Source organism: Arachis duranensis, chromosome 7 (genome assembly GCF_000817695.3).
Source record: "Arachis duranensis cultivar V14167 chromosome 7, aradu.V14167.gnm2.J7QH, whole genome shotgun sequence".
Lineage (NCBI taxonomy): Eukaryota > Viridiplantae > Streptophyta > Magnoliopsida > Fabales > Fabaceae > Arachis > Arachis duranensis.
In genome coordinates, this window is record NC_029778.3 from 9,638,395 (window position 1) to 9,652,369 (window position 13,975).

The 13,975-nt window shown below is 32.8% G+C and overlaps 1 protein-coding gene and 2 long non-coding RNA genes across 3 annotated transcripts; all 3 read left to right on the top strand.

The window, feature by feature from the left end:
- The first annotated feature begins 5,960 nt into the window (after window positions 1-5,960).
- Window positions 5,961-7,122, top strand: LOC107457617 (uncharacterized). The gene is made up of 4 exons (XR_001585852.3): window positions 5,961-6,266; window positions 6,565-6,665; window positions 6,742-6,953; window positions 7,084-7,122. It is a non-coding gene; the product is annotated as an uncharacterized LOC107457617 (long non-coding RNA).
- A 121-nt stretch (window positions 7,123-7,243) lies between these two features.
- On the top strand, window positions 7,244-7,921 carry LOC107457615 (L-ascorbate peroxidase 2, cytosolic-like; the record flags this gene model as incomplete). The annotated part of the gene is made up of 4 exons (XM_016075787.1): window positions 7,244-7,378; window positions 7,451-7,530; window positions 7,612-7,714; window positions 7,796-7,921. Coding segments are annotated over 4 exons (444 nt in total), but the record flags the coding sequence as incomplete, so codon positions are not given.
- A 1,907-nt stretch (window positions 7,922-9,828) lies between these two features.
- Window positions 9,829-10,404, top strand: LOC110273920 (uncharacterized). Its single transcript, XR_008001248.1, has 3 exons — window positions 9,829-9,916; window positions 10,063-10,127; window positions 10,230-10,404. It is a non-coding gene; the product is annotated as an uncharacterized LOC110273920 (long non-coding RNA).
- Window positions 10,405-13,975: the final 3,571 nt, after the last annotated feature.

Sequence of the window (13,975 nt, forward strand, 5' to 3'; positions counted from 1 at the left end):
ATTTAATGGTCATTTTCTATGTGTTGTAACAAGTGTATCCGAGTTCGAGACTTAACCAAAATTTTAAAAATCGGACTGGATTAGTTAGTTTAATTGGGTTAATCGAAAATCAGTCATTTAGCCATTTCGATCCATTTTCAAAACCGCAGTGTAAAAAATCGGTCGAATTGATGGTTAATTGTTGAATTGACCAAATTAAACGAATTTTTCAAAATATCGGTTTTCAAAATTTATGAAAACGGCGTCGTGTTGACGCTTAAAAGAAAAATTTAAATGGCTGAAGTTGAAACGTGAAGTCCAAACCCCCCGGTTCTCTTTCTTCCCCCTCTCACTCAAAAAACTCTAATCTGTCCCCTGATCCCCTCACTCCCTCTCTTCTCTTCAAAGTTCCAACAGCCACCAGCCCATCACCCACTAGCCACCATTCGAAACCCATCACTCACACTCGTCGCCGAACCCTTCTCCTCGCCGTGGGTGCCATCGTCGCCAGTGGAAAAGTCCGCTTGGCCATCTTCTCGACGTTCTTCCTCTCCTGGCCATCATACGAAGGTTTGCGTCAAGCTCCTGCCGTCGCCGTCGCGAAGGATTGCTGGGTCCGTTGATCATTATTTGTCAGAGCTCACGGTCTCTCTGTCCGAGCTCACTTCCTTGTTCGAGCTCTCTCTCTGGCTCTTTCTGTTTGAGCTCACTTCCCTTCTTCGTCGCTGTCACTTACAATTCCGTCGTTGCCGTCACTTCCTTTCTCCCTCGCTGTCGGTACTTCAATTTATTTTTGCTTGTTTTCAACTTTTTTTAATAATACTGATTCTGTGATTCTGAGTTGCTAGGTTTACTATTTTGAGTTGCTGAGTTAGTATAATACTGATTTTGTGATTCTAAGTTGCTGGAATTAATATTCTGAATTGCTGCTGCTTGTTTGAGTTAATTTTGTTTATGGTTAATTTTGTTAGTTTCTGATTTTCTAATTTGAAAGATGCAATCACAAAATGATTTTCTGAGTTAAATTCGTTTCATACAATAAAAATATATGTTAATGTTGGTTTTTTCTTGGTAAAATATTATGTTTGTTATTTTTATGCATTTTGATTTTGTTTAGTGATAAATTTTGTTAATATATGTTTGTTATTTTCTGAGTTTGGGTAATTTGTGTTTTGTACTGTTATGAGAATTGAGACTAATTGATTATAAAGGGTGATTTGTGTAAATTGTGTTGTTTTTGTTTGAATGGTGCAGGCTAAAATTGAAGGAACATATGCAGTACTGCATCAATTACTCTGAGAAGATAAGCAAGCTTGCCAAGGTTCAGAATCAGAATCAGACTTTGAAAAATTAACATAATACTTAAACATCATAAATGAGGTTGTTATATTAGTTTAGTCATCAACTTTTTTAAATTTCTCAAACTCATGCTGTTATAGAGTGTTAATATTTTAACTAGTTCTGATCAAGCATGTCAGATTTGAATTCGAGATATTATCAGTTATATATTCTTGTTCTTTTTGGATTTCAAGTCATTGTAGAAACGTGAGAATTTTGTTTCAATTAGATATGCAGTTTTTTTTTTCTATGTAGTATCTATTGATTTGGTTTTGAAATTTTAATTAAAATAAAACAGAAAATTTTAGTTATACATGTAGCTTAACCAATTAATTTAATAAAACGGAAGCCTTTGGAAGAACAGTGCCAAGGGGAGCAAAGAAAATTTAATATATTTAAAATTATATATTGAATTTTTATATAATTTTAATGTATATTTAATTAAATCGGTTTAATTATGGTTCAACTTCGATTGAACCATTAAACTATTGAATCAGTTACATGATTGATTCAATGATCGATCTGATTTTCACAATTTTTGATAATCTGATGTCAAGTAATAGATAGAATCTTTAATATTGCGTGTGTGCTTATGATGTGAATGAGTTTGTATTGTTCTGAATGAATTTCTAATATTTAGAATCGAAAATTGTCCAATTTATCTGACAAAAAAAAATTATTCTAAATTTTTGAACTATATATTTTAAATCAATTATGGTCATTGAATAAATATACTTTTAATGAATACAATTTAGAATTTTTTAATTATTCTTTTTTAGCTAATTTATTATTAATAACAAAAATAAATTCTTCTAATGTATAAAGTAAAAACTTCCGTGGCTTTTTTTACTACTATAATCTTCTTGATCACTATTTTTTTCTTGTCATTTTAAAGCATTTATTCTCTTTATATAAAAGTGTATATTGAATTAAAAAATAACATAATAAATAAAATAAAAATATATAAAAAATAATAAATTCTATCGTTGCTAACTTTTTATTATTACTTTTTAAATAGTAAATTTTTTTCTATATACCGAATATGTTTGAGAAAAATAAAATAGAGAGAATTCAACTAAAAAGTTAGATTAGTTAAAAGATAGCTCAATAGCTAATATGAAAAACAGACTACAATGAAATTATTAAAAAATTAATTATTAGAAGAAATTTGAATATAAATTGGTTGAAGATAGATAAATGACTGCGACTCTAGTGGCCGCGGTAGTGGTGGCTAGCGGTGATTATCGGGTGACTAACCAATAAAATGATGACATGTGTATTATGCATTGGTGTCCTTAACTTGTATTTAAGTGTCTAAACACAGTAACTATTTTTTGTTTACTGCAAGGATATTTTTGTAAATAAGTGATGTTCCAAAGGATAAGAATGTCAATTTGTGAAATGGCTTTGGAGAAGAAATGGTGTGGTCGGCCTCCGCCGAAAATTGACGAAATGAGTAACGGACATCGTTGGACAAAATCAACTCGAAATGGAGGAAGACCACGTTGGTTATGTGTCGAATGTTGTGGCCTTATTTACTGTAGCCATGGTCGAAGGTGGAAGTTGATTTTAAACTCAGCGGTGTGTTAATGGTTGAAGAAGTGGAAGAATGTGGCACTGGTCCGTCTGTGAAAGGCGTTTGATAGTTCCTGTGTTGTAGGATTGGCGTCATCGAGTTTTTTCGGACTGTTTGAGTATCCGAAGCAGAAGGGAATAATTGTTGAAGGTGATGTGATTAGAGCTCTGAGTTGTTTTCAGGTTGAAGAAAAGTGCCTCCTTTTTTTTCTATGGGACATGGAAGATGGATCTTTGTTAGTCCAAATGGGTTAATTTTTTTTTGTCAAAATAGGTTTGGATTTTGGCTAATAGTTTGTGATTGATGAGTTATTTGTCTAAACTGTTCGGAAGAAGGTTGGCTACGCCGACCACGACGATCGGACACAAAAGGCACTGTTCAAGCCTTCAAGGGGATATCTCTGTGTTGCTTAATTCTCATTGATGATATTTTTGAATATGGATCTTCTAAATTTTAAATTTTTATTTTAGAGGGTAAAATATGATCTTTCATCTTTGAATAGTTTTTTTTTCATATTTTTTTTAGTCCTATCTACAAAATAAATAGTAAAAGATCATACTTTACTTTCTAAAGTGAAATTTAAAATTTAAAAAATCCAAATCTAATCTTTTTTTATTTTCAATTTTTTCATTTTATTCTTTCATCTAATTTTTTATTTATTTTTTCATCAAAACTTCTTCTATTAATTTAAATTCTACAAATATTTTCTTTTATTTTTGCATAAGTTTAATTGATTGTTTAGACTAAATATACAACTCAAAATTATCATTCTTAATTAACAGTTATTATGTCTCAATATTAGTCACATGCAGTCAAATTTATTAGTCAATTCACCACGAATTGCATCATTACAGATCAACTTAGAATAACCACACTAATCACAAAACACAACTAGACACCATAGACGACACCTAGATAAATTCATATAAAACATAGAACACAATGCACGACTCTATCACCGCAGTTTGATGCACAAGCGAGGCCGGGCGTGTTGTATCCAAGGAGCCAGGCTCAACTTTAAAAATTGTTCTTTTATTTTTTGAATCAACATAATAAAATAGAACATATAAGAAACAAAAATAAAAGAAATAAAAAAGACAAAGTTATATTTCTAATTCTTTCGTTATCTATGGTTATGCTATTAATCACTATAAGAATTAATATAATTTCACTCTTTAGTTTTTAGTCGATCTCATAATGATTTTCAAAACACTTGATGCCTTGTTTTGAAATAAATAGTAGAATTTCTTCTTTCTCATATATTTTTTATATGTTTGCTATTTCATTGTGCATAATTTAATATATTTGGGATATTTGTTATGATCTTTTCATTATATGTTTCCATTTTATTGATGATTATTGAGATCGATTATGGATTGTTACCATTGCAATGATTTATTTAATTTTTCATCTCATATTAAGTGACCGGTATTTTTTCTTTTTATTTACTAAAAATATTGGCTCTAAATTTTGTTCGTGCTCAATTAACAATGATACATAAACTTATAATTAATATTAATATTTTTTATTTTAAATTATTTAAATATTTTATTTATTAAAATATATAACGTATAAAAAATTTATATTTTTATACTATTATTATACATAACAGTACGAAAGATAGAAAATAAATAAGTATAGAAATCAGGCACTATATACCTAAAATATGTAATACTTTAAAAAATATACCTGGGATATGTAATGAATTGTGCACGTGAGATAAAGTCAAAATGAATTTCAGCACCGTGTATCTAGAATAAACATCCTCATTTTATTTAATCTAATCTAAATTTAAAATTTAAAATTTTATGATTTTAAATTATTTGAATAAAAATAGATGACATAAAATGAATACGTTTATTTCAAGTACATTGGGTGAATTTTTTTTATTTTATTTCGAGTATATTTTTTTGAGGTGTTACACATTTTGGATGTACAGTACTCAATTTCTGTGCTTATATTTATCTTCTATTTTATATATTTGAAAAGTGTAATAATAGTATAAAAACAAAAAAATTCAGGAAATAAAGTATTTAATAGTTTAAAAATAAAAAATCATTAATATTATCAAAGTATATATACTCATTAATATTTTAATTGACTATTTATTTTGTTTAAAAAAATTAAATTTATAGATCCTACAACGGTTATGAAATTTAAAATTATACTTTAACAACAATATCATAAATTCATGTGTCATTGTTGTCTTTGAATAATTCTTGACTTTGTCCCTGAAAAATAGGTTTTAATTATTAATTCTATTTAGGACTATTAAATGGGCTAATCCGACCCATTTAAGTTCAACTCGTTTAAGATCGTTGGTTAAATGGGCTAACCCGTTTAAAATTATTTTATTCACGGGACATAATTTTGTAGCCTAGGTGTTTTATGAACAGTCCGATAGGTTAAACGGGCTAGTGCATTTAACCTTTTTTTAAAAAAAATATTTTGACAAAAAAATTATTTTTAATTTAAAAACCTTAAACAAACAGTTTTTTTTTTTTAGTTGATAGGTCGGATTGGAGAAATATTGGCTAAAAGTGCTATTTTAAAAAAAATGTATAAAAAATAAATAAACTGTCCGTTTAACCCGTAATTTTTTGAGTTAATCGGACTCAACCCATTTAGCTTGAAAATTAAACGAGCTTAATTTTAGAAGAAAAACCCGCCCATTTAAATAGTTTAACTAACTGACACGATGCTCGACCCACTTTAACTCACTACTAGAAAATTAGTTATTACAGACGGATATTTCTGACGGATTTTATCCCACTGAAATACAGACGGAATTTCAGAGGGATTTTTTTGTCGGAAAACAAAAAAAAAATAGATTAGCATAAATTACAGACGGAAAAGAGAATCCGTCTATAATTCCATCGAAAAAATTAATTTTTTTTCCATGGAATAGTTACAGACAGATTTTCCGTCTGTAATTAAGTAGATAAACCACGCGTTTTATTAAATTATTACAGACGGAAAAATCCGTCTGTAATTTAAAATTTTCTGTCTGAAAATTTTAATTTAGACCTAACCTATACCCTCTTCTCTCTCCGTGGCAGCCCCCGTTCAAACTGTGTTTCGAGCTCCATTCATAGATCAAACACGAGCTTCTTCCTCTCTCCTTGGCACGAGTAACTTTTCTCTCCGTGGCTGCTACTTCTGCTTCTTCCGCCGTGGCCGTTGCCGCTGCCGCCGCTGCTTGCATCGCACAATCTCTCTGTCATCCCTTGCGTCCTACGAGATCCCCCCGCCGCCGCTCTCATCGCAGAGCTCTCTCTGCCGACGCTCTCATCGCATCTGCTCCCTCTGGCACCTCTTCCATCTAATCTCAACTCGCTCTCTCAGTTCTTCTTGTAACCATCTCAAATTTCAGGTATATAAATCCTGATTTTGTGATTCTGTTCTGTGTGATAAACCTTAGGGCTCAATTTTTCTGTGCCAGTTTTAGGTTTATCATACTCTACTTTTGTGCTTCGTTTGAATCTGTGGATTTACTCTGATTTTGATGAATTTTTTCTGCAATCGAAGCTTTCGTTTGAATCGTTTGCTTGGACGAATGTTGAATCTGTTCTGTTCTGCTTTGTTCAAGTAATTTGTAATTCAATTTGAGCTATTTGTTTGATAATTATTTACAACTTTCATTGTTTGATAATCATTTGCTTGTTATTCAGTGTTACAGCTCAAGATCTTGTTGACACTATGCTTCTAAATTTGCTTCTAAATTTCTGATATCTTCACTTTTAACGATGGATCTGTAACGCCTCTACTCAAGGTTAGGGTTTCATGTCTCTAATTATATGCTAATTATGAGATTATGTTGATAGTAATTGAGATTGTGAATGTTGCAGAGCATGACAGTGCATAATATGTATGTTGGAGAGGGTTCAGACTTCCAATATAATATATAAAAGGGTGGCTGAGCAGTGGGGTTCTCTTGGTGACTTGACTACGTCTGTTACATCGATTCGATTCGATTGATACAGAAGGAATACTCAGGATCTGCTAGAACTGGCGATGGATCTGTTAGACGAGATCAAGTTGGTGGGGTCAAAATACTCAGGTTAATATTTCAATTGCATAACCCTTATAGAGTTCTATTTTATGTTTCAGAATTGTTATTCTGGTAAATAAGGTTTAGTTCAATATTTATCTGTATTGGTTTTTGTGTTGTTGGCTTATGTATTTTGCAGCTTGTTCATCAGGGTTCACTGAATTATATTAGTTCCCAGGTAAAGCTGGCCCTCCTTGTGTACAGATTATACAGATATTCCATTGGCTTTCTGTACTTCCTCTTATTCTAATTAATTGTTAACCAACTTTTTCTGCTCATTATTCCTTTAATTTGATTAGGACAAGGCTGACCCACCTCCAGAGGGTCGCTTGCCCGATGCAACAAAGGGTAATGACCATTTGAGGGAGTTGTTTGTGCAAACAATGGGACTCACTGATCAAGATATTGTTGCCCTTTCTGGTGCTCACACCCTTGTAAGTTTGACTGATAGAAAAATAGTGTAAAACCATTTCTCTTATGTAATAACTAACATGAATTGGATGCAGGGTAGGTGCCACAAGGATCGTTCTGGATTTGAGGGTCCTTGGACTTCCAATCCTCTGGTTTTTGACAACTCATACTTCACGTGAGTTTGACATATTCCTAATTCTCTAACATGTAGTCCAATAGAGTACCATAACACAACTTGATTGGTGATAAATGATAGGGAACTGGTGGGGGGCGAAAGGGAGGGACTTTTGCAGCTCCCAACTGACAAGGCATTGCTGGAGGATCCTGTTTTCCGCCCTCTTGTTGAGAAATATGCCAAAGTGTGTACAAACTTCATTTATATGCATTTCTTATACCATCATTATATAACACTACTTGTGTGCTGATCCATCTCAATTCAGGATGAAGATGCATTCTTTGCTGATTACACTCAAGCTCACTTAAAGCTCTCCGAACTTGGGTACCTACTCTACTTAATTTCTAATCTTATTCTTAATTTTCTTTACACTTCATATATGTGTGTGTAAGTAAATACCCTCTCTTACTTGAAACTTACCAAATAAAAGAAAATGGACTGACTTTGTTGTGGCAAAATGCTGAACAAACATTTTATGGAATTAGGGTTCCGAATTTTTGGTGGTGGTTTTGCTCAACAATCACCATTCCTAAATGTAATACAATCAAGTTTTGGCTGTTGACTTTTCAGCAAAAAGGGTTTTCTGTTATACTTTCGGACATGTGCCCTTTGGTTTCTGGAATCACAACTAAAGATGCAGCTCTGTCAGTGGAGCTAGGGATGCGAGCATTGGATTTGGCTGTTGGCAGAAGAGCTGCATTTTCAGTTTATGCTGACGGTGATGATCCATCCACTTTGGCGGAAACTGGAGTGTTGCAAGTTGGTGGGAACCTTCTTATAAAGCTTTTGGAGAGCGAAGATGCAAAAGGTGGTGTGGTTCATTTATTGTTCCAAATTGCTGATTTTTGAAAACAGGATAGTTAATGTATCTTGAGTTAACTAGGTCTTGTATATAAATTCTTGCAGGAAATTTGTTGCTTGCTAAGAGAAGCTTATTTTCAATGCATTTGTACTCATAAGTTGGGTTAACTTGGTAGAACTACTGTTTTGTGTTTTTGTTTATTTTTTGTACCTCCCCGCAGCATTATCTGTTCATAGACTGGTGTAACTTTTAAAACTCTTATTCTAGTTCACTTTCCCTCGTAACATGCATCATCTAACAAGTTGGATATTTACTGTGGTTTCTTATTTTGTGATTGCAGAACAATCTTTATGAACTCTGGGCCCTTCTCAATTTTCTTCTGCCTGAAATTTTTAGCTCTGCTGAAACTTTTGATGAATGGTTCCAAATATCAGGTAAAATGATCTAAATATACTTTACTATTTACTTGTAAATACATATTTTAACATATAAAAATTAATTTTAACAAAATGCTTAAATATAATGTCTATGTCATTATTATTACTCTTATTTGAATATAAATTTTCACTTATGAGTTACCAAAATAATTTAGTTAACTATGACGCTGAAAAAAAACATGCTTGCTACTTGAATGGTTTGGGTAAAAGATGCTGTGAAACAATTAGCTGCTGTTATTTGTTGGCTGTCATTTTGGTGCTATGAATTTTTTATTTTATCTTGAGATTATGTTTAGGTGATGAACTTAATTCCAGGGAGAGGTGAGGAAGTATTTAAAAAATTGGAACAGTTTCTCTAGTTAAAATTTAGGTGTTTGCTACTCTGTTGATTGAATCAGTGCACAGGTCAATTCAACTAATTGACTTATTGTTCTTTCTTGCAATTGAACTAATCTATCATGTTAGAGTTGTTTGCGTCAGTTGACCTGTTCTGTTAGTTACAGGTTTACACTAATAATAATTTTCATTAAATTTGCACAGTTGGATTATTTATAGTGTATGCTTTGATTTACCTTGAATTATGACTCCTATTTGTAAAAGAGTGTACCAGAAATCCATTTCTTCAATGCCAGGTTTAAGGAATAAATAGGAGATGTTTTAGCTGCTCACGCTACATATATTCAGCAGACTGGTAAAGAGTCAGATTCTGATTTTATGCAGAATGTTATATCAAGAGCCAATATGGAGAAACGTTTGGTATGCAATTAGCCTTTGCTACAATTGAAGAAAGCTTTACTCTTTGATGATAAGCTGATACAGAAAAGATGACTACATGTGCTACCTGTTACATTTTTTTTGCAGGGAAATATACCTGTGCACACATTATTGTCTAAATATTTATTATTCTATTTTTTTTACTATTTTATTTATTTACTATCTGTTGTCATGTTAAAAGTGGACTTTAGTTACAATTCATGTAATTTAAGAGATGAATTCATGATTGGTTATCAATGACAAGGCTTCATTTATAACTATTGACTTGATCAGTGAATTTTCCAGAATGAACTTGAGGCTGCTAAATCTGAGATTCAAAGTTGGCATTCTTCAATTCAAAATGAGCCTTGTGTACCTGCTGGTGCCACTCCTGGTTAGTTTGTTCCTTGTGTTTGGCATGTTAATTGTGATATACATATGCATTTTAATTGTTCAAGTTTTAGTTCTTTGTACACAATTGCTTTATTTTTTTGTTATAAATTTATCCGTGAACTATTAGTTAACGTTTGTTGTTTCCAGAGCCCAAAATGTTGCTTGATTATCTTCAGGCCCTGAAATCCTCAGAAGAGTCTTTAAGAGAGCAGGTTTAGAATATAATCTGCCCTTTTTTTTCTGTTGATGTAGTTCAGTATCCATTGATTAATTATCAATTATCATTACCATTGACATATATCTATTGTTATCAGCTTTTAAAGGCAAAGAAAAAGGAAGCTGCGTTCATTGTAACATTTGCAAAACGAGAACAAGAGATAGCAAAGTTGAAGGTATCATGCTCAAAATAAGATTTTTTCTATAGCATGGCTGTATATGTGCAATTACATTTCTTTCTGACATCAACTTTGACCACCTGAGTAAAATTTATTTCCACCCTTTTAAGAATACTAACAAATTTACCCACTCTTCAATGCTAGTCAAGTTGAAATAATTGCCTTATTTGTTGTCTGAGTGTAGATCGGATATAGTAAGGTAGACATCCTCCGCTCAGAAAGTGGGAAGCAGCGAATAATTTTGATGGACCAAGAATCTCAAGAAGCAAGTATATTGCCATCATTACTAAGAAGCTCAAGAAAGAATGAAGCTATCCATAAATTAGGATATTGAATCTTAATGAGTCCACTAGTAGTTATTTGTCATTTAATGTATTTAGATTGTATTATTGCATGGAAATAATTGCATATTATAAAGAAAGCATTTTGTACTCACTGGTGTGTTTTTCTATTTATACTATCAATAAAAATTTGTACTTATTGAATTTATATTTATTTTGTATGAAAATAAGTTTATTTTGTAATTAGAAAAATAAAAAAAATTCTATTTTACCTTACTGACGGATTTACAGACGGATTTTCTGTCTATAATCAGTGTAAGATGATTTTTTAAAGTTCAAATTACAGACGGAAAATCTGTCAAAAAATCTGTCTGTAATTATAGACGGAAAATCCGTCGGAAAATCTGTCTGTAATTACAGACGGAAAATTCGTCGAAAAATCCGTCTGTAATTACAGACGGAAAATCCGTCGGAAAGTTCGTCGCCTTTGGGAAATGGATGGAAAATTTACAGAGGGAAAATCCATCGGTAATTGGTAAAAATCCGTCTGTAATTTTCCGACGGAAAAAAAATCCGTCGGTAAATAATTTCTGACGGGGCTTTTACAGAGGGACAAAATCCGTCGGTAATTTCGTCGGTAACCAAAAATCCGTCTGTAATAAAGACTAAATCCGTCTGTAAATCTGTCTGTATTAATCCATTTTCTAGTTGTGACTAGTTGACCCATTTAATGAAACAAAGTAAAAGCTTTTGGTTATAGGGCATAATTTCTTATGTAAAAACAATCTCTTTATCACATAAATATAATATATAATAGAACATAACTCTTGTTTTTGAGTGATTAGTTCACTCGTTCTTTTAATAGTAGTCGCTTAGTGTGTGTGATGTGAATAATATAGAATATTGTGTAACAAAAAAGACAATGTATTTCATTATGTTTATATAGATTAATAAATATTTATGATATTTAATTTATATTTACTTTTAGAATTACTTATTGAATTTTTTCGGTTTTATTTCGAAAATATTTTTTAAAGGGGTTACACATTTTGGATGTATAGTACTCAATTTTTGTGCTTATTTATCTTCTATTTTTGATACTCAAAAGTATAATAATAGTATGCAAACATAAATATTTTAGGAAATAAAGAATTTAAATAGTTTAAAAAAAATCATTAATATTATCAAAGTATATATACTCGTTAATATTTTAATTGACTATTTGTTTTGTTTAAAAAATTAAATTTATAAATCTCACAACGGTTATGAGATTTAAAATTATATTTTAACAACAATATCATAAATTTATGTCTTATTATTGTCTTTGAATAATTTTTTACTTTGCCCCCTAAAAAACAGGTTCTAATTATTAACTCTATCTAGGACTAGGGGTGTTTAAAATCGATCCGAACCGAATTAAACTGATGGACCGAACTGAAAAAATTGAAAACCGAACTAAACTGAAAACAAAAAAAATCGAAAAAGATGTATTTTGCTGTTTTTTACGGTTCGGTTCGGTTTTCGATTCTTACCATGAAAATCCTAACCGAACCGAACCGAATCGGTTCGACCAAAAACCTAAAAATTTAAAGCTACCAACCCCACCTCCCCCAAACGAGTCCTAGTGCTGCGCAAGACAGCGCGACTGCGTCCCTCCCCAAATCCCCAATCCAAACCTAACCCCCAAATCCCAGATCGGAACCTAACCACTAACCATGCAAGGCACCATATCTCGGCCTCTGCGGCCTGCGCACCCAGCCAGCAGCCACGGAGCCAACCTGAGCCACCCACGTCCTTGAATCTCGAAGCCTTCCTCCAAATCCCACCGCCGAACAGAGCAGATCCTCCACCGCCGGTGCACCACGAAGATGAAAATCCAACTCAACACAACACCTCGCCACCACCCAGTCACCCACTGACCCAACAGCCACAGGGCAGCACAGGACCTCCGACCTCGCCACCTCCACCCAGCAGCGTTTCTGGGTTCTAGCCACCTACGATCAAGACAGCACCTCACAGTCTCCCACCCAGCTACCGAATATGGAGCTCGAGCCATCTATTCAGGTAATCTTTAGTTGTTTACCATTTCCTATTTACTGATGCATCATTGGTATTGCTGGTTATTGTTCAGTTTATTCAGTTCAGGGTTATTGTTGGTATTGCTGTTTACCATCTATTAAATTTATTGTTGGTAATTTGGTCTTGCTGATTTATTGTTCAGTTTAGGGTTATCAGTTTATTCTTCAGGTTTTCTTCAGTTTATCAGGTTTTGTTCAGGCATTGCTGGTTTATTGCTGGTTATTGAGTTAAAATTCAGTTTATTACTGGTTTCTGTCCTTGATTTATTATTCAGATTAGCATGTTTTGTTCAGTTTATTGTTGGTCAGTTTATTGCTCAGTTTATTGTTGAATGTTGATATCTTGGTATTGCTGGTTATTGATTTATTGTTCAGTTTATTGCTGGTTTTTAATTTATTTATTGTTGTGTTTCTGTTCTATATATCGTCTATTTGTTGGTGATTGTTCTTGATTGTTCTGATTCTGTTTGAATAATTTATGTTCTATGTTCAGTGTATTTTTGAAATTGCTAATTGTTGTTGATTGTTGTATTTGTTTATGCAGTTTGTTGTATTTGGGGGTTTTAGCTTATGAATGTGTATTATTTCTAATTGTTAGGGTTCTAGGTTCTGATTGTTAAAGAAGGTGTGTTTTTTATTGTTAGAATTCTAGGTTCTGATTGTTAGAGAAGGTGTAAGGTATATTTAATTGCATTTTATATATAATTAATTGCTGGATTTGAGATTTGTATGTGGTGCACGAAATTGCAATCACACTTTTGCAATCCCGCACAACTAACCAGCAAGTGCACTGGGTCGTCCAAGTAATACCTTACGTGAGTAAGGGTCGATCCCACGGAGATTGTCGGCTTGAAGCAAGCTATGGTTATCTTGTAAATCTTAGTTAGGATATCAGAAATTATCAGGATTGATTGTGAAAAGCAAAAGAACATGAAATAAGTACTTGTTATGCAGTAATGGAGAATAGGTTGAGGCTTTGGAGATACTCCATCTTCTGAATCTCTGCTTTCCTACTGTCTTCTTCATCAAACACGCAAGTCTCCTTCCATGGAAAGCTGTATGTAGGGTTTCACCGTTGTCAGTGGCTACCTCCCATCCTCTCAGTGGAAATGTTCAACGCACCCTGTCACGGCACGGCTATCCATCTGTCGGTTCTCAATCAGGCCGGAATAGAATCCAGTGATTCTTTTGCGTCTGTCACTAACGCCCCGCCTTCAGGAGTTTGAAGCACGTCACAGTCATTCAATCATTGAATCCTACTCAGAATACCACAGACAAGGTTTAGACCTTCCGGATTCTCTTGAAT